Below are 23,272 nucleotides of genomic sequence, written 5' to 3' on the forward strand. Positions count from 1 at the left end.
AATGCAGAAAACAAATACACAGACTGTGGAGTGAGGAAAAGCTAATGTTTGGTGGGCCTTCTGTTTCGCAGTGGGTCTGAGTAGAAGATGGCAGATTGTAGGCTGCTTAGAGGACTTTAATCTTAGTCTTTGGCACTTTTTTAGACTTGGGAGAATCAGGTGAGGATGTACATGGTTGTATTTAGCATATAAGGCCTTTTTAAAAGTTAAATCTGTGAATGCTTGTGCTTCCTAAAATGAAGATTTACAGGTGTTGAAGTTGCACGCAAAGTTAAGGGTCGGTTTGTTTCAGTAGCTGTGGGCCCCTGAAACAGGCTATAGATCAGAGTATCCCTAGGCAGAGATGTAGAGAAGAGCATGTTTTAAGGAGGGTTAGTATTATTTGATTCAGAGCAGCAGTTGGACTAACAAGTCCCATGAAAGAGTGACTGATAGAAAGCTAGTGCTCTGGAAATGTACCAACTAAGCCAAAGAAAGAGAAAATACTTAAGCCCGTTCAAACCAAGCAAAGCCTAGAAGCACGAAGACCAAATATGGAGGACTGAACCCAACAGTTTGATGAATGTCTAGACAGCTGTTTCAGGCTGTGATGGGTTTTTAACAGAGAGCTGGCTGGAGACGACCAAATCTCATTCAGTCACCGGACACTCACCCACCGTGAGAACCAGCAAGGCTTCTCAGCACAAAAATTGCATCAGAAAGAGGCTGCTCTTGCTCAACTAATCATGCTGTATGTAGCAACCAGGGGACCACAAGTGTGATGCTTTTGCATGAGCAGTGGAGTCCAAGTTACTCCTATCTCTTGCTGTTGTTGCAGCTGCTGGGAGGAACAGCTGCCAGGAATGGAAACAACGTAAAGGAATATCCATGAGGAACAGGAGAAGAGGAAATAAGCAGTAACATGCATTAAAATGAAAGAAGAGACATATGGACTTGGAATGTAAAAGGAAGGAAATGAATCTACACAAGACAGCCTCCTCAATTAATGGAAGAGAATTTTAATGAGGTAACTTTATATTGACTGAAGTAGAGTAACTTTTGAAAGAACATATTAATAATATTTTGGCAGGCAGATCTAACTTATGATTTCTGGTGCATAGATACCTTGAAAGGTGCTATTTATGTTGGCCATGAAGATTAGGAATGTATTAGTAAAAATGATGTTTTGCTTTAGTTACCCATTCATAGGAAGAGATGCCTCTTCAGATCTTGGTTTCAAGCTAGTGCATTTTCCTGGAAATTTTGTACACAAGCTCATACTTTAGAGTAAGAATTCAAATCACTGATTCTTTATTTTTTTAGATAGTTAGGACTTGGCATATCCAAATATCAAAAGAGCAATTTTCTCCTGAAAATATTATTGCTGTGGTCTCTATCAATGAAATCATTTAGTACATCTAATGTTTTTACTGTTTATCAGAGTACTTGCTGTTCATTCCCAAAAGGCCTGTTTAATGTAATCGTGGCGTAAATTTGGACATCAAAGTAGAAGCACTACAAGGGTCTGGAGGACTTGGAATGAAGGAGTTTAAATGTTTTGCTGTTCTGGTCATTAATTTTTGTTCCATTTTTCTTTCAGTTGCATAGCATGTAACTTGTTTGATTCACTTGACCTTTAGTTCAAACTAAGAAGGCTGGCATCAGCGAGTATGCAAAAAGTGCTTTGACCTCGTATCATGGGGCAAATTTAGCGTTTCATGGAGCATTCCAGGAAGACTCTAATAATTATGTGGCAAAATTGGGGTAGGAAGGATGAGGAGAGGCATTAATCCTCAACTTTTGTATCTGTTTTTTCTTTTCAGAACTACTATTGTAGTACCAGAACAGAATAATTGGTCTTTCCTAAGTTTGGCATCTGAAACAGTGAAGAATAAGGTTGCCTCTCCCTGTGAAAGGTAGTAGTCAGCAGTTCCTCTATAGACGATGAAAGGGAAAAGCCTCAGGAAATGAGGACATGCCAAACCCTGGACCATACATTCTGCACATCCACTAAGGGACACTTTGCAGTTTATCATTTACCACAGAGTAGCTGTGAAATTCTTCTCCTTTATGCAAGTTCCCTTCCATAATTTTTTTTTTTTATGAAAGAGGAAGACACGATGCTCAAGTGTCCTGTACTTTTACAATACAGAAAAATGAATGCCAATGATTTTTTTTTTCAGAATCCAAACAGAGTTCTGCAAATATCAGAAATTATCACTTTAAAATGATTTTGCATTATCAGGAAATATCTGTATTTTTTTAATTAGCAAAATAGGTAGACATTTTATATATAGTGGCTGCGGTGATATTTCATGTATGTATTTGGTTGTCCGTATGATAAAAGATATACATATACACAGACAATAAGGATAACATGGTACAGGGACTGAACATATATGAGGGAATGACAACAAAGGGAGAACTAACATCCCGCAGTATCAAATTGTTTATCACTAATTCACAGAGAGAGGTAGAACTAGTTCTGTCTACAAATATTTGGGTGTGCACGCCTCTATGTAATGCCACTGGAAAGCATAATGCTCTTCACATGAGAACCAGAGACTTGAGGGATAAAATAAGTGTGTTCAACAGAGGGGGCAAGTGGTCTCCTAAAGGGTGGAAACCGTTTGAAATGCTTGGGCTGAACAGCTAGAACTGTCTGGAGACAGCTTTAGTGTCTGCAGGTGCTAGGCCCAAAGTTTATACCCACGCATTGTATCGTGTGCAGTTTGGGTAGCAACATATGCAGCTCCTGAGTCTGCGTGCACAAAGGATAGATTTTTACATGTGAAAACCTGTAGGTTAAAATTCAAAGGCTGAGCTGAAGGAATTTTAAAAATTAGCTTCAAGACCAAGCCTTCATAGTTTCCTGTGCAGCGTCCTTGCTGTTTTTCTTCCCTCAAACTATTTCAAGGAAACTGATAATTTAGCTGCAGTCCAGGCAGCATGGTTATTAGTGTCAGCTGTACTCAAGAGATAACAGTGATGTAACCTCAGAGCAAAGAAAAAAAAAATTGAAACTTCACTTGTTTCTTGCAGAAGTTTTTTCCTGAGGAAATTTGTGTGGTTTGCTGTCATTGGAAGGCAGTGTAACGCACCTATGAACTTCATCTCCTCGAAAACATATCACTTATTTGTTTTTGCAAGCTGTGATACGTTGAGGCCTACAAAACCGAGGATTTTTGTGCATGTGGAACAAAAGGATTTCTCAATAGCGAAGTGTAAGCTGAACGCGTTGGTATGATTAATAGAGGTTAACAGTACAGAAAAGTTAGGATACTTTTGTTCATGTCCTATGCGCACAGCACATCTAGCAAAAGTCCTGTGCAAGTCTCGGCGCTGAAATATTAATGTTGTTTTAGAAAAGCAGTCAGACATTAAGAATTGTTCCTGCAGTTTTTAAAAGGTGTTATAATAAAATTAGTAAGTATAAAGATATGATACATAGTGATTCAGCCCAAAATGTGAAAGCAAATGAACTTAATCTTTTAGTGATAGCCTAACCTAAATGTATTTGAAAAATGCGAACAGATTTTTCAGCCTTCTTACAGAGCTGGGTAGATCATTGAAACTAATGACCTATTTTTTTCAATTCAAATGCATATGTTGATTAGATTGTCTCATCTAGACAAACAGATTTAAATTTTGAACTTTTTGATATCAAGCATGGGTGAAAAGTAGCTTTTTGTTCATTCAGCTCAGGAAACATCTTTGTAAATGTTTTTTTCTCGATGTGTGAAAAGGTGTATTGACTACTTAGGCATTTGGAATAAATGCATGCACAAATCGGTACATTATTTTCAGGATAAAAGAAACTGGAAAAGGCAACAGTAAGCCAATTCTACAAAGGTATCCAGAATATATATGTTGTGTTGTTACCAAATTACCGTCCAAGGGCTAGCATTCCTTTTGTATTCATACTTTGTAATCATCATTACAAACATACAGATGAAAAGCAAAGTCTTTTATATTAGAACAGTCTTTCTATTTAGGCTTGTTTGGATAGATTGACAGATTTGAGCCACTGGACTCTGAAACAATATGCTTGGTTGATAAAAAATGATTTGCTTTGCAGGAGTCTTTTCTTTTTTAGTTCATCCACCTTCTGTAGCAGTGAGCGATGCAATATGAGTTGCTCATGGCTCAGGTATACCTGAACGCAACAGGTTCAGGCTTTATTTCTTTTTAAATTAAAAACATTTTTTTTCCATAAAATATTATAAAACTGATGTTTCTATTAGCTTATATATTTTCCAAAAGGCTTGTATGGAAACTACATTCTGAATGACTAAGGAGAATAAGGTGTGGTTACTTCCCAGGGTAGAATCTCTTCATCATCCAGAATATTTCAAGTGTCCTGTCATTAGTAAAATTCACAGATAGCTTTTTAAAAGAATTTCTTGACGTTATTCAGATGCTTTTCAACAAGAAGAAGCTTTGCTTGATGAGGTTTCCTATGGTTTTCTGATCTCAGTGGAGTTCAGGAAAAAGACTCAAAAGAGTAAGCGGCCAGGACTTGTCCAAAAATGGGCATTTAGGCCTTGAAGTTAGATACCCAAATGTGTGTAGTAGAATGTAGGACAGAGAATTAATTATCTAGGCTCCTTAAATAGCGAATGGGAAGAACTGACAGGGAAGATTTAGAGAAGAGAAAAAAGAAGGGGGGGGAAGAAAAATGAGGGGGCAATGAGCCTTCTAGAGCTGGCCAAAAAAATATTAAGTACAGTGCTGTATCTGACTCCTGATGCTCTCTTGAAAATAGGTACTTGAATCAGAGTTTGAGGGAAATGTCTCAATCTATTTGGGATTTGGAGGTAAAAAAAAATATATATATATATTTTTTAAGTTAAGCACTTAAAAGTCTTCTTTGAAATAACTTGTTCTGCTTGAGCTATATTGGTTTCCCAATGTGCTCAGACCTGGGTTTTATTGAGACTTAGGTCTGATGCTGTTTGCAAACCAAGAGGGTTCAAACCCACTTCTCGCCCATCTATCATGACAGGCTGAGTTATTTGTTCTCTGTCCTTTTTATTAAAGTTAAGACATCATGCAGCAAAGAATATGAGAGTCATGAAGCTGGATAAGAACAAGCAGGCCATTTGGCTCTGTAGCATAGCATTGGGAATTTCACGTTGAAGTAGAAGCATATAATCAATAGGTAGCCCTAGACGACCACGTCTGACCTCAGTGGGGTGAGACTAGAGCCATGACCTAGCTATGCGGACTGAAGCAGTTCAGATCATGCCAAAAGAAAACAAGACATGCAGGTCTTTAGGGAATGTTACAATCATGCGTGGAGGTAGTAAGTAAGCATAGGCTATTCCAGGACTAGACAGAAGGGCAGGAATTTTCTGAACTGTGTTTTTAGCCTTGGGCATCAAAGTCCTTTGAATCTAGCCCAGCCACCTAGCACATTTTTGGCTAACTTTACTTGTATTTAATGCTCTCAGTTATGGCCTAAAATTTCACAGGGTTAAATGTGTCTGTTTTTGTTCTAGGAAGTGTAACTGGGGTAGTGTAGTAAATACCTTGTTAAATATGATTTAATTTGGTGCATATACTGAAGATGACATGCAGCTTTTAAGCCCTCTGTCAGCTAATTCCTTATTTGATCTTCAGGCTGAGATAGTGCTCTTCAAAGTGAGTACAGTATGTTCTGTTTGATATATCAGTTAATTATAAAAAAAAAAAAAAAAAAAACACACGTACCGTTTGGATGGCAATAGCTGTAGAGAATTCTCTGCAATTACACAATGTAGGCCCAGGGAAAAATCCTCGTTCCACAAAGTCAGTGGCACACACTCATTTCCAGTGAGGAGAGAATTTCAACTCATATTTTTGGTTTCAGTGGTTGTTTACAAAGTGTAGGTACCTGGACAAACGTTAAAAATCAGACTTTTTCCCTTAGCCAGGCCTGTAGATTTCCTGATTTCAAGGTATTTTCATAAACAAAGCATGTATACGCGTGTGTGTATGTGTAGTATAGAATGATTCTGTGTGTATGTTGTAGCCTAATTTCCTGGACTGCCAATTTTTCATGGAAAATTATAGAATTCAGAGTATCGGTTTATCTTCAGCAACTTTAGAAGGATTAAAAACATTTGACCAGCTGATGTTGATTGCATTCTGAAGGGGACCGACTTCATTACTGAATACTTATTTATTCTGCTCATGTAAAATGACAGGATTTGTGCAATTGGTCTCTGATTGCATTGTCCAAAGTTTGGGACCTTACTACTGTCACTGATTTCCTTGGCCAAAATCAAGTTCTTGCAGACAAGGGGTAACTACGATGTCTGAGGCATGTGCAACATCACTGAGCGCACAGTACTCGCAGGATTTTTTAGAAGACAGTCATGGAAGATACTGAATTTCCTTAAAAAGGGGGGGGGGGACCTCAAAGAGCCTAGACCCCAAAGAACCAACATGGAAAGTATGGAAATAAAGATAAACGTAGAAAAGTAGAGCCCGATCATTGCTCTAGGCTCCAGCTTCAGCATGTGGGAGAGGAAAAATCCTTTCCCTCCCTCTGCACATCTGTCCAGCCCGTCAGTCAATATGTGCTTTATTGCAGATGTTATTGATCTAAAGCACCAGCTAGAGTGCCAGTACAAGTTGTACTCTGGCGTGTGAGTGTCCTCTGTGAGGCTAGAGTTCTGCCAGGCTCCCCTGAACTTATCTTCGGCAAACTTTTCCCCTGTGGCTGGTGGCTCTGCCTGGCTCCCTTAGGTAGTTGGATCTTCTTCCAGAAGAGATCTTGACACGCTGTGGACTCGCCATTAGCTTTGGCTGAGGGCAGAGATGCTGCTATGGTTGACTGAATATTTGAGAAGCCAAGCAGGCAGGAACTGCCATCTTGGTACTTACGCAAGGATACATGTGTTCAGTGCAGAATGTGTCTGTTCTTCCCTTACAGAGACCAGATTACAAGCAGCAGGTACATTTACTTTGCCCCAATACTTGCACTTCTACATGGAGAAAGCAACCTGCCTCAGATCCTCAAAGAAACATAAATGCCCATGGTTTAAATGCATGCACTGGATAAAAGAAAGCAAAATTCTTTTGTGACTTGCGTAGTTTGAGGAGCAAACACAGATGTTTACTCTGTGCCAAAATCTGCCCGCATAAGCAGATCAGACTTTTTTTGGAAAATGTTGTTCTGGGAGGTCAGAGCTTATTTTGTTTGCTGCTTTTTTTTTTTTTTTTTTGCTTAGTGAAGCAAAGTTCACAGGAGCCAGAGTAATGATTTGATTTTCAAGTTTTTTTCATTTCTCACTATGTGCATAGTTAAACATAACTGTGATAGTCTTGGATCAAAGGATCAGTAAGTAGCAAAGAAGCTGTAACTTCTAAATAAGCAATAAACCCCATTGTCCTTTTTTTTTTTTTTTTTTTTAATATCAGTTCAGAATTACTGTTAAAAATGGTATGAAATGACTTAAGGGCTGTTTACATCCTGAATGCTTGCATTATGGGCACTGAAAATTTACCATGCAGCTCTTTGAGGTGCTTCTTCTGAACACGCCTTCATGTGCAAAGATTCTGCCATCTCTTACGACTCTCATTGCTAAAATCTGAAGCAGAAATTCAGTTTTAGACATATCCAGCTTGCAAATGTACTGTTAAAGATGATTGACCTTTTATTTTTTGTATATGTTCTGACAGCACTGAAGGATTACGCTAGTGTAACATGTTAGGGCTGATTCATGACATTCTCTTTGCTTTGCCAGTGACCACTTTCATGTGTATGTCTTTACCATTATGTCTCAATGTCTCTATTTGCAAAACAGATAAAGTAATAATCTCCTATCTGATAAGGTTCCCTGGTTTTTCTTACGTTTGTGAACATTTTACTGAGTGTGTATTTCTGATAAGCTCTTAGCAAAGCAGAAGAGCTGTGTTGTTTTGGGAAGGTAGTGGTGCGGGTCAGATACAGAGACAGTCAGCTATGACCATGTGCTGCATGACTCTGGCCCAGAGAGATACGGGATAAACTGTTTATCTCAATACCTCCCCTTTTTTTGTCAGGGGAGAGTGAAAGAGGTAGGTGAGAGGACTCAACCTTCCCTACTCTGTAAAGGCTCTTTTGTTCTGGACCTCCTGTTCCTAGTCCTGTCTGGTAATGTTGAACCTCTGAATGTCTCAGTAGAGAGAGGGAAATATGTGAGACAGTTTTTACTACATTTCTGCTGATTAAATCTTACTAAACTGCTTATTATGCTTACTTACGCAGTGAAACCTGTGGAAAATCTCAGCATTCAATATTGCCACAAGAAAAGACATTTACATTAGTTTGCTCAATCATTTTTCCAGTGTAAAACACTGAGTAGCTTAATTTCTAAAACATTTGATTGGTGAAAGCTAAAGTAACCAGCAGTTGCCTGTTTGTTTGACTAGCGTTTTCTTTATTCAGAAGCAGCAGCTTCTTTAGACCCTTTTTGCCTTATCTGTGTAATGCTGAGCTAAAAGTTACTAACATGCGAAAGAGGTCCCAGGACAACTGCAGGTGAAATCACTGGACCTCTAACTATTTAGGGAGAAAATTGGCCCTTGGTCAAAATTATGACTGACATCCCCTAAGGGGGATTTCAAGCATGGAAGCTGATAAACTGGTAAGCTGAGAAGAGAGAGATGTATCTACTGAGGATAAACAAATATCTCCTCTGCATTGTTACTTTTTTCTAATTGTCATAGTCCTGCTTGCTGCCATGGGTAGGGCCAGCCCCCAAAGAAGCGTTGTGCTGAGCCCCGCCTGGATCCCCTCTGTTTTGGGAGATTGTAGGTAGTCATAAGCTCTCGGAGCACCTTGAGTTATTTTCTCTCTTGAACAGTTTGAAAACTCAACTGTTTCCTAGCACAAACTGGAGGGTGTGAGATCTCTTGGACCCTGTGGCAGACCTCAGTTCTCACGGTCTGGAATCAGCTTTAAATGCAGTGAACAGTGAGTGAGTCATAGCATTTGGAAGAGGCTGCCTGAGGAGAGACCACAAATGGAAGTAACTCCGGGGCAATTCCATAAAGTACCGAGTGGAAGCAAAAAAGAAAGCTCCTTCCAAGGTTTCTGCTCTTTCCAGAAATGTTACCACAAGCTGCTTGGAGCAGTCTTAACAGCTGGTCTTAATTTTTCAGTTTAATCTTTTTTTGAATCCTAAGGATCCAGAGTTGAAGTTGCCACTTTTTTTTTTTTTAAGTCATTTTGGCACTAGGTTCTTAGAGAATAAAATAAAAATTGATTTTGTAGTACTTCCCCAGTAAACTGGTACCACTACTTCACTTTTAGCAACCGGTTATCAGGACACATTCTGCAATCAGAAAATCTGTAATCAGATTCTTTTGAACTCTCCTGCGAGTCTTGTCACAGCACCTTTCTTTCATTACATGATTTCTGTCTGCACAAACACAATTTAATACTGAAGCTGAAGTTCATTTAGATTAGACAGTGTAATGTTGCTTGATGAGCTGCCAGATAGGCACGTGTATATACTTCAGCGGAGATTAGATCTGTAGCTGCTGAACTCCCATTTGCCTGAGGTTTTCACAATCCATTCTTCCTGTACTGAGGGCATTGCCTTGCTTGCTAATTACTTCTCTCATCGTGTTCAAAATTGTGTTGTTTACCTTAAAGGTGATGCATCGACTTCATCCTGCTTAACTCACAGACCTACAAGTTAACTGCCTGCTTATAGTTGTTCCCCTGAGGTTCTTGTTCTGCTGGTTTCTTGTCAGCTTCCACTTTTCAATTAGAGTAATTTGGAAACAGTTGCTTTCAGGAGCTGTGCTTTTAGATTTTGAAATTAATTAATTTTATGTATTGGGCATGCCTATTCCCGCTTCACTTTAAGATAAATGTGTTAAGGTGAACACTTGCATTTCTCTGCAATGACTGACTTGCAAAAATGTTTTAAGCTATCTATGTGAAAAATGTCACGGAGGGATACTTTGTACTGCGTTATGTGCTATATACCAGGCCAAAGGAGAGAGTTTAATCATTAGAAACTTTGGACTGAGAGGCATGACTTTTGGTTTCTATTCTTGGTTTTAATGCTGACTTAACATGTGACTTGTGGAAGTGATTTAACCTTGGTATATCCCTGCTTACCCACACATAAAAGGAATATTAGAATCTCTACTCAAGTTTTCTTGTTAAATAGACTACAAAAGCTGTAGCCTTTTAGACAACTTACTGTTGCAAGTACCCTGCTTGACAGGATTTTAAAAATAAAGTTCAGTTCTGAAGAGTCATTTTCGTCTCTCCACATCCTCATCCCTGTGGCACTGCTTCTGCTTACTGGGGCACTGGCTCATGCACCCATGACAACTACATTTCAATAGAACAAAGGAACTGTAAACCACAAGAATAAGGCTTGTGAGCACAGAAGAAAGAACATTTTTTGAGTCTGGCCTGCGAATCTGCAAATTGCTCCCACAAGAAATCGTGGTGGCCATAAACCTCAGCTTCAGAGTAAAAGCAAATGACATAAAACTTGAGTCTAGTCTCCCTGACTTTCTTAATACAGACCCAAATAATTCAGAAATTGCACAAAAGGAAAAGAGAGAAAAAGACAGAGGGGCATTCATAATTCAGGTGTAATTTTGTGAGATGGTCAGATACCTTGTTGCCATAAATGATGTATTTGAATTAGACAAAACTGTGACAACTGTGCACCTCTCTAGTCCATACCTCAGCTGTGTGAGAAAGATTTGTTTTTGCAGTAGTTAAAAACATTGCACTTATACAATTTGTAAATGACATTCATTTACATATGCATGAGTCAAAATCTTTTTTCCTTTGCTAATGTGAGTTGTCTAAAGACAAAAGGACTTGAGCAGCGTTTGGCCCAACTGTGCATCTGTCTTATCTCTCTGCAATATATGCATCATCTATCACAGGAGATGCAAAAGCTCTGTTGGAGTTACTACTCCTGAAGTTTGGATGCAATCTAAAATTTTAAAACTGCTGGTTTGCATCAGTGTTTTGTTCTTCCCTTCAGGTTTCTAATCTTGGAAAGAAAGAAAGGGAAAATGGAAGTAAAAATCCTTAAAAATAGCGGCTAAAAGAGCAAAAGAAAAGGTTTGAGTTGTAAGTGATACTAGCGCTAAGCTTAACAATGGGGAGACACTCAAGTTTATTAGCTCCACCTTCACGTGGGGTGAGACTATGCAACGATTAACATGAAAGATTTCAAGCATAAAAAGAGTAGCTGGCATTATTGAATAAAGAATGAAATACAATGAAATAAAAATGTGGGTGAAAAGATTTCAGCAGATAGCTGCAGCAATACATTTCCCACTAAAGTCTGCAGCAAATATGCTGAAAAGCCACATATTCCTTCCTTCTTTGGCTTTGTGCATCTGCCCAGAAATAAGTCAAGAGGAAGAAATTAAGCAACTATATAAACAATCAAAGGTTAGATGAAATTTAATATGGAGTGAATATACCTAATGAAACAACTTGGAGAAGGGAGCAGAAGTTCTGCATGTTAGTACAAAGCCTAACTGCAGAATTGATATCTATTCTCTGGGTGCTCCTGGAATGAGTACCAATTCCTATATAGAGATGACTGAGCGAGGCACAGAGCCTTATTAATATATGACATGTTATTATAACAAAATGCATACTTTGTAGAGTGTTTAAATTTCCATTTGGGTTGAAGGCTGAAATTCTGGTCCCACTGATGTCTGTGGAAAAACTTCTACTGACTCTAGTTCTAGAAGATTTTTACTCATAATCTTGAGATTAGCCAGCAGAGGGGCTAAAGGGCAGCAGAAAACTATTATGAGGGCAATCTTTCACTTTGTTCGCTCTTAACTTTTAGAGTCAGGCCTTAGTCAGATTTTTAACATAGAATTAAGATTTTTTTTTTCCTGAGTTGCTTGCTTCTTTTACCATCCTCCTTTGTTTCATTGCAGGCAGCCTGAAACAGGTTGAGCTGTTGAGCTACAGGTCTGGCAGGTTGAGCTACGCACTGATTTTGTAGAAAAGCAAGTGAGGAACGCTCATACAGTCCATTCTGGTGCTTCTACTAGTGGTATCCTCAGGCAGGAATAACAGCAGTGTCTTAAGCCACTAAAGCCATTTCTGCGGTGGACGTCTCACCACAGCTTACGTAGATCCCTTTTTGAGCGCTGTTTCGTATTAAGGATGCGAGTGGCTTATCCTGGTATGCTTTATTATATACTTTCCTGTCTTACCGTAGCTACGTTAGTATAAAACTTTATAGCTGTAATGTTAAAGAAGTACAGGATGTAACCTTTTCTTTGTAATGTGCTTTCCAGGATACACGTTATTCTTGTAGCTCCAATTTTTGAATATTCTTTTAAAAAGTTAAAAAAAAAAAAAAAGGCATTAAAATGTTAAAAATTATTCCGGATTAACGTGCAGAGACAAAATAGCATCTTTCTTCTATCTTCATAAAGGCTGGACTAGCTGCTTTTACAGCACAGAGGGCTTGTGTTTGGACCCTTTTCTAGAGAAGTTTAAAAAGCCTTTTTAGTCACTACTTTCTGCAGACATTCATGTTTTGTTCCTACATGTATGGCCTTGCATAACTTCCAGAAGAAACGTTTCCTCAAATATGAGACATAAGTTAAACTTGGCAGTGTATGCAAAGGAAAACCAATTAAAGAAAAACAAAAACATAGTCTCAGATCCAAGGAGTTTGAGACAGGAAAGTTTTTAGCCTTTCTCCAAAGAGATTAGAGCACCTTCATGTTTAAGGTTTTCCTAGAAGCCAGTTCTGACCTTTGAAAGTATTCGGGAAGATGGGACAAATGGCACTTTGAGTGATTGTTCAGTCTTTTACAATTACTGAACCTCTTAACAAGAAAAAAACCCATACATTATGTATTAGAATCACAGAGGTGCATACCTCTGTATATCAAATAGCCTACTGAGAATAGCTTTTCTATTCTTGGTTACTTTTTATGGACTCCTCAGAAGTAGCCCATGAGCTCCCAAGGGGCCTGCAGACCACTGGGTAAAAAAGTATAGATTAGTGGTTTTTTATACTATAGCACAGCAGTGGGCATACACTGTTTAGATAATAGAGATCAAGAGATTCTCCAGTCTGTGACTCTTTCTTCTGCAAATATTGAAAATTAATGCTTTGGGTAGGTTTCTGGAATTTCAGGGGAAAGACAATAGGCGATGTGAATGTCCTTCTGGCAGTAAGTGGACTGTTTATCAAATAAGGAGATCTGACATTTCCCAGAGATGATAGCTCTTGCCTGGAGGGTGTGCCATGAATGGAAAAAGTCGAGGCCCTGAGCCAGCAAACGTGAATGACATCAGTAGAGCTCCTTCCAATTAAACTGCTGAGGTGTGTGAAGCTACTCTCTTAGGTATCTTTACAGGTCTGGACCCCAAGTTAAGTGTGGGAGAAAGTAGAGAATGTGTGGGGTTTTTTTTTCCATTTATTTTCATGTAGATGAAAACAAGACTAGTTTAAGCTCTAAAATCTGAAGGTGCTTTAGGCTGTTCTGTGAAATTAAAAACAGGATTGTCCTATTTTCACAATAAAAATATTTTGGGGGGGGAAAGTATTTTTGTAGTAAACTGCAAACTTGGGGACTGTGTATCAATGTAAGTACTGTTTCATTATTGGGGGGTGGGTAGGTGGGCGAGGTGGCAGGATGAATGACTTGGTTTGCGTGGATGAGTTCAACAGCGGACTTTAGTTGTTACTAAGGTGCGATTCTTTGGCAGGGAAATATTGCTGTTGGGGCTGCATTAATTTGTATTTGTGTACTGTGGAGATTAGTTTCCACAGATAGCCTTAATTTTGTGTCTGAGCTTATGTCAGCTCTTCTCTGTAGCGTTTATTACCTCGTACTGCATTTGCCTAGGAATTGTGTTCAAAAGGGAGTTCTCCTTCACCCAGGGAGCATAAGTTATGGTCTGAGGCATTTATCTGAAAAACAAAAAAACTGCATTCAACGTGATTTGCTGGCAATTTAAGATAATCTCGTTTCCTGATAGAAGGATGTGAACTGGACTGCAATAGCTCTTTGTGTTCTTTAAAAGTAGCAAAGCTAGGGGAGCGACAGGGCTAGACAGCATGGGGGGCTGAGACCAGGGAGGCGGCAGTTTGATCCTTGTCCCTGGCAATTACTTGCTGTGAACGTGGCCGTTATCATTGGACGCTGGCGTGCCTCGGTTTCTCTGCCGGAAAAGCGGTGATTCCGCGTTGCGCGCAGGGCTGTCGTGAGGCACTGCAATTTCCTGGTGGTGAACGGGCTGAGCGTTTTGGGGAAGAAGAGTTGTTACGGGGCAACGCGCCTAACGCCAGGGGCGGGAGCTCCGCGCAGACCCGTACGCTCCGCCGCCGCCAGCCCTTGCAGCATCGCCTCGTCCGTCCTACCTTCGTTTTTACGCCCGCCCGAGGACGACAGGGCAGGACCGAGCGGCCCCGGCCCCGGCCCCGGCCCCGGCGGCGCTGCGGGCAGCGCGCCGGCAGGAGAGCCCGAGGGGCGGCCGAGGCCCGCCCGGAGTTAACGCCGTTGCTGCCGGGGCCGTCGCCTGCCCGCGCCGGCTTTACGTTATTATTATTATTCTTCCCCCCCCCCCCCCACCACCCCCGCCCCTTCGCTCTCCTTCCAGTTTTGGCAGGGGATTAAAGTAGCTCCCCCCTGTGGCAGCAGTGACCCAGAAACGAGTTTGATTCACGGAGTCCTTCCTCCATAACAAGTACAAACGTCAGTCAGAGGGAGTCTGTGTGTGTGTGTGAGTGAGTGAGTGCGACCGTGTCTGTGTGTGTGTGTGTCTGTGTGTGTGGCGGAGGGAGCCGCTCTCCGCGCCCGCTCCCCGGCGCCGCGCCGAACTCATGAGGCGGCCCCGAGCCCTCCGCGCAGGGGGAGCCCGGCCGCGCCGCCCGCCCTCGCCGCCGCCGCCTCGCCGCCGCCGCCCCGCCGCCGCCGCCGCCGCCAGCAGGTAACCGTGCCCGCCGCCGCAGCGCCAGCCGGGGGAGCCGCCAGCACAGCCATATTTGATGGGTTTTTTTGTCGCTCCGGAGGCGGCGAGAGAGCAGTTTCGTGCCGAAGGTCGCTGCCTAGTGGAAATAAGATAGTACGTCATTAACATGGCGCCAAAAGCCGTGCGGCTCGGTACGGGGCGAGGGGAGGCGGCCGAGTTGCGGCTTCGCTATCCCACAAGCAACTTGTGCCGGGCTGGGGCGGGCGGGAGGGACGGGGCGGTGGGAGGAGGGAGGGGAGGTTGTTTTGCCGCTCGGAGCGGCGGGCCGATGCCGGCAAGCGGCGGGCGGCTTTTTGTTGGCGCTGCGGGCTGCGGCTGGGCAGATGAGCAGCGCGGCGCCGCCGCCGAGGTGCAGGGGCTCGCCCAGCGCCTGCCGCGCTGCCTGCCCCGCGCCCCGGGGGGCAGCCGTCAGCATCACCCTCCCCGCCAAGCAGGGAGCGCTGGAGCAACTTGGTAGACAGATGGCAATGGCAGAGCGCAGGTCCTCTTCCGATAGAGATGTGTAGGAAGAGGGCGGGGGGAGCCATGGCCGGTGTCTGTCACTGGATCACCCACATGTCCAAAATACCCATCGGCTCTGACCGGGGGCGGGGAGTGCGGGAGTGGGGGAGGTGTTTGTATGCAGAAGCGGCTTTGTAGTTACGCTCCCCCCCTCCCCCCCCAATCGCACTTGGCTTTTGCTTCTAGTAGAAAATGCTTGGAAAGCATAAAAACTGCTCATCGGTGAAATTAAGCAGAAGTTGCCTTTTCGAGGGGGCGAGCCCGCAGCCGGTTGGTTAGTCGTGAGCTTGATGCCCGCCGGAGGTTGTGCTGCCGGGCACCGGTGGGTGTTTCGGAGGAGGTGGAGATGGGCATGTTGTCATAGGTGGTTTGGGTCCCCCTCCCCGCCTCAAGCGAGCGCACAGTCTCTCTCCTCCTGGAGAGCAAGTTGCGAGAGCCCCTGAAGCGCACGTGTTTCAGAGTGCGTGTGCCTGTATGTGTGCGGGCGGGGGGGGCTGCCGGTGCCGGCGGCTCCGCCCGGAGCCCGCCGGCGGGGGGGGAAGGGGGGGCGGCATCGCCGCGGGGGCCGGGCCGGGCGGGCAGGGCAGGGCAGCGGCGAGCAGGTGCACGGCGGCCCCGGAGCGGCCGGGAGGGCGGCTGGGCCCTGCCCGCGCCCCGCCCCGGGTTGGGGAGTTTAAACGCGAGCGGGGCCGCTCGCCCAAGCAAACACGTGCGGGTGCGCGGTGCAAACTTTTGCAAGGCGTCGTCGTGCAGCGGGGGAGCTGCCCCCGCAGCCCCGCTTAGGCGGGACCGGGATCCCCTCGCGGAGTTCAGGGGGCGGCGGCTCGACAGCCCGGCACGGCCGCGCGTGCACTTGATGTGGCTGGATGCGGGTAGGACGTTTCTCTGCTTTAATCCTACGGCGCTGAACGCAGTTGTGGCGGTGCACGGTAGTTCGTACAATTAATAAACCGATCTGGCCGTACTAGAATTTATTGACGAGGTAATTGAACGTCACCGGCGTTGTTAAAATGCATATGTAACGCACGCTAATACAACCACCAGGGCAAGGGAATAGCGGCAAACGCGTGAAGTTGCTTAGGCGTAAGTCAGGGTATCCCTGAGATTTTCCTCTTCCTCCGCCTTCCCGAGGGCTTGAGAAGCCAAATGGGTCTGGGCTGTGGTGTTTTCAGAAAACCGCATTATTTCTGTGTAACGGTCCCTCCTTGGCCTCCCCGGAGGAGGCGGGGAGGAGAGTGCGGCTCCAGCGATTATTCCACTTGCTGAAATTAGACAAAGCCGCCCTGATGCTGCTGCTGCTGCTGCCGCCGCCGCTCTCCGCGTCCCTGCGGCTCCGCTCCTTGCGCGCTCACAGCATGATTTTGCCTTTTCCGTTCGCGCCCGCCAGCTCACTAACGATACGTGGTGGGGCTCTCGTTATTTTGGGGAGGGTGGTGGCAAAGGGTGTTTGTTTGTTTGCACCGCCTGCTGGTTGGCTTCCTGTGACAAGAGGTGATACACAGTTTCCAGAACTGTCTGGGAGTGGGAGGAGAGACAGACACAGAAAAGGAGCTCAAGTCGCCGTGCTCCTGCTGCCGCTGCTCAATCCGCGAAACCGCCGTCCCGTTTTTCCCTCCCCTTCCACTCTCCCCCCCCCCCATCGCATCATGGAGGCGGGGGGGAGGGGTGGTTCGGCGGTTTTCGGCAGTGACAGGGATTTGGGCGAGAGGGAGCGGAGCCGGGGGCACCAAGTTTGATTTGCAGCCGGGGCCGAGCGGATTGGTGCGGCCGTTGGCGGGGCGGGGCGGGGGAGGGAGCCGGGAGCAGGAGGAGGAGGGGGCGAGCCGGACCGTTTCAAATGGAGACGGGCGGCGGTGCCACTGCTGCTGCCCAGGGAGGTGCCACCCCGGCGGGGGAGGTGTAGCCCGGTGGCACTGGGGCAGGGAGGCGGCTCCGTCTCCTCTCGCTGCCGCTGGCCGTGTCTCGGCGCTTTCGGAGGCGGCGGCGGCGGCGTGAGGAGCGCCAACGGCCGGCACTAACGGCCGGCGCGGGCTCGCGCCCTGGCGGCGGGGGCGGTGGTTGGGCGCCGCGCGGGGTCCCCGCCGCCGCCGCCCTGGCGGGCCGGGAGCCGAGGCGGCAGCGCGGGCGGCCCCGGCCGGCGGCCGTGTGGGGCGGCCGGAGGCGCCGCTTTTGAATTCACGCCTCCAGCAAGGGCGCCCGGCGCTGGCAGCCATCGGCAGCCTGGGTGACGGTCAGCGGTGAGCGTCGGCATGGGCGCCGCTCACCTGCCAGGTGTCGTCAAAAAGCCGCGCTTCCAGGGAAGAGTGCGTGCCTCTGACTCACTTCTCCTCCCTAGGTCTCTTTCTTTTCCTTCAGGTGACGATTTTATTCTAATAAAGTTTATCTGATCACCCGTAGGTGAAGTCTGTTGGGTCTTCAGGCCTGTCAGTCGTCCAGTAAGAACTTGTCCTGTTTGATATGCAAGCGTTTTGTGTTGCCGCACACGGGCGTTAAAAATAGATTTCTTCCCTTTGCATAGCTGTTAGACAGTATTAGAAATTATGATACCCTTTAACAACACATTTTAGTTGACATTTTAATCTCAATGCAGGAGGATGCTTTCATGCCAGTCCCATTTTTTTTTTCCAGAGAAAGGTTTAACTGTGATTTGGAATAATTTCCTTTTTAAGCAGATGCTGCCTTTTAAATAAGTCAGAAGCTGCCCACACTTGCAAACCAAAAGCCTTCATGAAAGTTATGCCAAAATACGCTTGTTATGATTCTATTTCTAGAGGTTTCTCACACTCAGTGGGATATTGTTGAAACAGCAAGGGTTGTACGTTTTAGTGGCAGGCTTTTCCCTCTGGCCGCCGACACCACTCCCTCCCTCCTTTTGAGCTATGTTTAATACATATGTTTAAAATAAAATAATAAAAAACCCCTTTCCCCTCACAGCTGCAGATTTCCCTTCCAGCTTCTCTGGTTTCATTCCCAGTTCACAAAATATAATAAAAAGCTTTGAGTATTTGCTCAAATGTTTTCTCCATGTGGTTAGTGCTGCTGCTTCATGCTCCTGTTTTCTGCTGGAATTGACCACGCTAACAGCTTTTTCTAGACGGGAGAGATCAACTGTAATGGGAGCAGGGTGGGTTAAATTAATTTGCAGAGGCCAATTTATCATTTGCTCAGTACTTCAGGCAGTGGCACTGGCACAGCCTGGGAATGCATTGCTGTCACTGCCTAGGTCATAAGGCAGCGCTGTGAGCTCATCCTGCCCAGGTGCATAACTGGGAGCGTCGCTGGGAAGCGCCGGCCTGATACGCTCGAGTTGTGCCTCTGCTTTTCCTTGGGCAGTTGTGAATAGGTGCGCTGAAGCCAATAGGAGCAGTCCTTGTGGAGAGCGCTCTTGGCCTTGGAACATACGTTTTCTGTTTCGGGAGACTCTGAGGGCTTTTCCCTCTGCTTTTAAGGTCTGTGGCTTTTTTATGCTGTGGCCGGTCCCACAGAACAGTATTTCATTTAAGATTAAAATACGAACTCTTTTTTACTTCGGTGACTAAAAACGCGGCAATCAAAAGTGTAATAGGTGATAAAGAGGAAAGCAGAAGCTTCTTGGTGGGTTTTAACAGCATAACTTATTTTTTTGAGGTAATTTCTGTTTTTTCCTCTGGGCATAGAAGAAAAAAGTTGCAATTTTTTTTTTGCCACCTCAGGTGTCAACTGGTGAACAGTGAAGTGGTGTCGTAAACAAGCTCCTTAAAGGAGCGCGGTAGTAGAAGCCAAACGTCTTCATCTACTATCCAGTTGATTAAGGTTATGTTCTACTTTACTTCTATTTGTGCAGAAAGTGTTTTGAAGTGATCTCTTGTGCACTGGAGATAATTAGGTCTCAGTTTCATTGCAGTTAGGGGGTTACTTTCAGGAAAAGCCAGTTTTTCAGCTTGTCTTCAGGGTGTACAACTGTCATAATTCTGCTTTCTTCTCGTTCTATCTCTGCGGCTGTTCAGTGCAGTTTATTATAGTGACACCTATTAACACTGTTACAGTTAATTGTCTGTCAGAGTTTGAATTATGAACCCTTTTCACCCAGAGGTTTATACTGTCCTTAAAAATCCTCTAGTAAGGATTGTGCTATATGAAATCTTTGACCTGAGGATGTACATTTTTCTAACACAATTATTAAAAAAAGCCTGGTTCTGTTCAGCTATTACCAAAACAAAGAGTTTGACACTCTTTGTATCTTCCTCTTTGACCATCTAGCTACTTGAGATTGAATTCAAGGAAGAAAGTGTACCATGCTCTTTACTATGTAGTGGTAGCATGCTTTATAATGTGCTTTATATTGCACATGAGTATATGTGTGTGTACAGGCCCATGCCATTTTTTATGGGATAACGTCTGGGATAGCACTGAGGAAGCTAGGAAAAAGGGTTCAGATTTTTTTTCGTTCGTATCTGTGCAACTCCTAGGACTTCAATGCAGGAGGAAAAAAAAATAAAAGGAAAGATTTTGGTATTGATGTCCAATGTAATTTTTGTTCCTTGTTGGTTCTTTTAATCTCTTGCAGAGCTTGAAAATGAGAAGCATGAGAATACGTACTGGTAAGAATAGTGGATTTGCTGTACTCTGTCACATTGCTGATTCTAACCCTTTGCATTGCATCTACCAGCAGTACTGGAAAGTAGGCAGAAGCAACCGTGTTCCCAAGTATGTCTGTTTATTTGTGTAGAATAAGATATTCGTTGCCTACTTCTGCAAGGATATGATATGCAAATCCAAACATTATTTTGGAGTCTGGCATTGATTCTGGATTATCATCTACTAATTTTATTTGCACAGCATTTTACAAGTCTATCTTAAAAGGGGCTTATTGCTCTCTCCAAAACCCAGTAGCCAGAAGAAACATTTTAGGCATTGTAATTTTGTTCTTAAAAATGGTTCGAATAATACTTCATAGTTACGTTGGTATGTTCAAAGTGTGTACTTAACTGGTGAATAAAGACAAGAGCTTAACTTTTGGAGCTAGCGTGATGAGAAAGGAAGACAGAAAAGCCACTGGTGACATGCTGTCTCTGTAAAGCATAATGCGTGCAGCCCCTGGGGCAGTGCGGCAGGGCAGCAGCACGTGGTATGCCCTTTGCAATCTTTGCCAGCCTTGCCAGTGCTGTCCTGGTGTAGCTAGCTAATTTGCTGTGCTTGATGGCTAAAAAGTCACGGTCTCTGTCCCATCTATTTGATTTATTGCTGTGGTGTGATTGTGTGGAGTACTCCTAGGTGCTTTGTCCACGCTTGGAAATGAGGTTATGCTGCCCGCAGAGTCATGGCTATTTCTATAAAGCAATGTTTGATTAAAGACTGGCATTTGCCTGAGTCCGCTTCCTTTTTTCCAAATAAATATTGCAGTCCTCAGTAGAAGTAACTATCAGCATGCTGTGGGTTGGTTGGTCTGCCTGATTTCCTAATGGATGCTTTTAACATGAAGAAAAAATCATCTTTCAAGGAAACAGAGCTGAAACTTGGTACAAAAGTTAGGATGATTCTCATGGGATCAAAGCTGGGCTCTCATGCGGAGCAAAACTCTGCCCGGTGGCCCTGGGCACGTGCTCCTGATGCCAGAAGCGCTCCCTTGTTGTGTCACAGTTGGAGGCAAAGGTGGAGCGGGAGCGAAAATTCTCATCCAAGGGTTTACGGGCTTCTGTGTTACTTCGAACAGTAGCGAGTGTCTTTAAGTACTCTTTATATTAGGCAACTTTTGTGAGATACCGTGGTTTATACCACTAGAACTGCTGGGTTATTAGGAATGTATACGTGTAACTGAAACCTTGGGGAGCATTTGACGTGGCTGACCAGCAGTTTTTGTTAAGTTGGAGCCAGTGGACCTCGTAGCTTTGCAAGTGCTGGGCTTACTCTGGGGTTGAACAGTACATGAGCAAACGCCCATTTGGAGCTGGCGTAACAGTTTGGGGTAAAACAGCGATAGATGCTGTTTGTGATGGAAAATGGTCAAGGATGCTGGTTGGTTGGCTAGTTGCTTCAGAGCGGTTTCCATTTGGTGAAGGGGGGTGGGAAGTGTGGCACGTGTGGGTGCAGTGAATGTTTTGTGGACCCTTGTGGACTAAACAGCAGTTATGTGGTTGCATGGGATTGTGGGGAGTTGGTCTCAGTGACCTGGGTGGTCTTTTCCTGTCCTGTAAGTGTTGCAGGCTGAGTTGCAAAGCTCTTTCTCTTTCTTGGAATGAATCTTAAAAGTTAGCTTAAATATTTCACCCTTTTTATATGACTGCGCTTACATGTGAATTCTCTTTGCTTACATGCATAACGATCTTAGCCAGTTTGTACCATTACACTGATTGCCATATAGTCAGCCTCGATGATACTGCCTTTATTTCTGAGCTAGGAAAATTCAGAGACTTTGTTCTATTTCAGAATACATGTTATTGAGCTCAGAGGTGGATCAGATGTAGTGTATCAGCACCTGAGTGTATTAAGTGTATGTCAAAATAAAGTCAAGTGGAAAAATACCAAAATGTTTGCGAACGTTAAGACTGAGAATTTTAAAGAAATGAAATGTTGCAGGCACTTGAATCCCAGATTAGGAAAGAGAATAAGATAAGCAACTGTATTGAGGAGAAAAGTTTCATAGCTTTCTCATTCTGCCTTTTTTTCAGCAGAGATAACATCCTTATTTTTAGGTAAGGATGTCACAAGCAGGAATGAGTTACTGTAGTTTGTTCTCTCTTGAAGATGAAAAAGCTGCTTGAATTGACAAGCAGAATGCGTGTGTACATAGTTGAAAGGGAAAAAGTCGGCACCTTTAAGCCGCACCTCACCATCACTATCAGTACCTTACATTTATTTTTAATACAGTTTTTGTGTGACTTAAGGTAGTTAGTAGAAACTGATAGTCTTTGACAGCGTGCTGCAAAAATCAGAGGCGCTATTGCCCTTAAGAGCAGCAGTATTTCAATCACTGTGGTTGTAATTGTCACTAGCTGTTCTGGTGTTACCTGTAAAATGTTTTAAACCGTTCTTTTAAACCATGGACATGAACATCTGGTGGGAACAGTTTAAAATCATTTTAGAAGTTGAAACATGCTGTTTTATCGCTTCTAATGATAAAACTGTTAGGTGGTTAATCTTCCAAGGTTTGGGGCTTGGTCCGAGCAGCCAAACGCTCCTTTTCCATTCTGTGGTTTAGCTCCCTGTGAGCTCACATTAGGTTCAAAGGTGGGAAAATGAGATCTCGGGACTTCAACTGTTCTTTCACATGCATCTGTAAAAGAATTTCACATAGGCTTCGTCAAATTGCGTATTTCTTTTAACTTGAGGGCACAGGCTTTTCAGTGTGGCCAACTTCGGAAATCTTAACTAGGGTGGAAAAGTAAATTAACTACCTTATTATTAACTACCTTATTTAATCTTCTGTACTCCAGGGAACAGGCTTCCGTTTTTGCTTCTCTCACTTCCTAAACTTTTGGTGGAGGCTCACTAACTAAACTTGAGTGCTTGAGTTGGGAGGTGTGAATACCATCCTCTCCTTTCAACAGCAACAAAGGAGTTTATTTTCTTTTTTTAAAGATGAGGTAGGAAAGAAGTCTCTGGACTTACCTTACTTCATGAATTTACGAAGGAAGTATGGCTAGGAGACGATGAATTGAAAATATACTCTTCCAAAAGATGTAGAGAGGCAGAATTTTGAATTAATTTCCTTGTTCATCTCCAGCTCACGGAGATTAGTGGATCGCAGTGTGCATATGTTGTCTGTCTTTGTTTCTGGGTGCATAATGCTTTTCAGACCCTGTGGGAATGAGCAGGAAGTGAGGAGTATGGCCAGGGGTG

At 43.9% G+C, this 23,272-nt stretch overlaps 1 protein-coding gene across 13 annotated transcripts in view; it reads left to right on the top strand.

The window, feature by feature from the left end:
• The first annotated feature begins 982 nt into the window (after positions 1 to 982).
• JADE1 (jade family PHD finger 1) overlaps positions 983 to 23,272 on the top strand; it is a 62,243-nt gene continuing 39,953 nt past the window's right edge. Inside the window, exon 1 of one of the 13 annotated variants that reach the window (XM_068942059.1) lies at positions 983 to 1,006. Coding sequence is in view for 3 of the 13 variants with exons in the window: in XM_009689316.2 (XP_009687611.2) it covers positions 17,704 to 17,809 (106 nt within the window). In the remaining 10 variants the exon portion in view is untranslated. The other 12 variants (XM_068942057.1, XM_068942064.1, XM_068942062.1 and 9 more) reach the window with 12 other exon arrangements.

This window comes from Struthio camelus, chromosome 4 (assembly GCF_040807025.1).
Source record: "Struthio camelus isolate bStrCam1 chromosome 4, bStrCam1.hap1, whole genome shotgun sequence".
Lineage (NCBI taxonomy): Eukaryota > Metazoa > Chordata > Aves > Struthioniformes > Struthionidae > Struthio > Struthio camelus.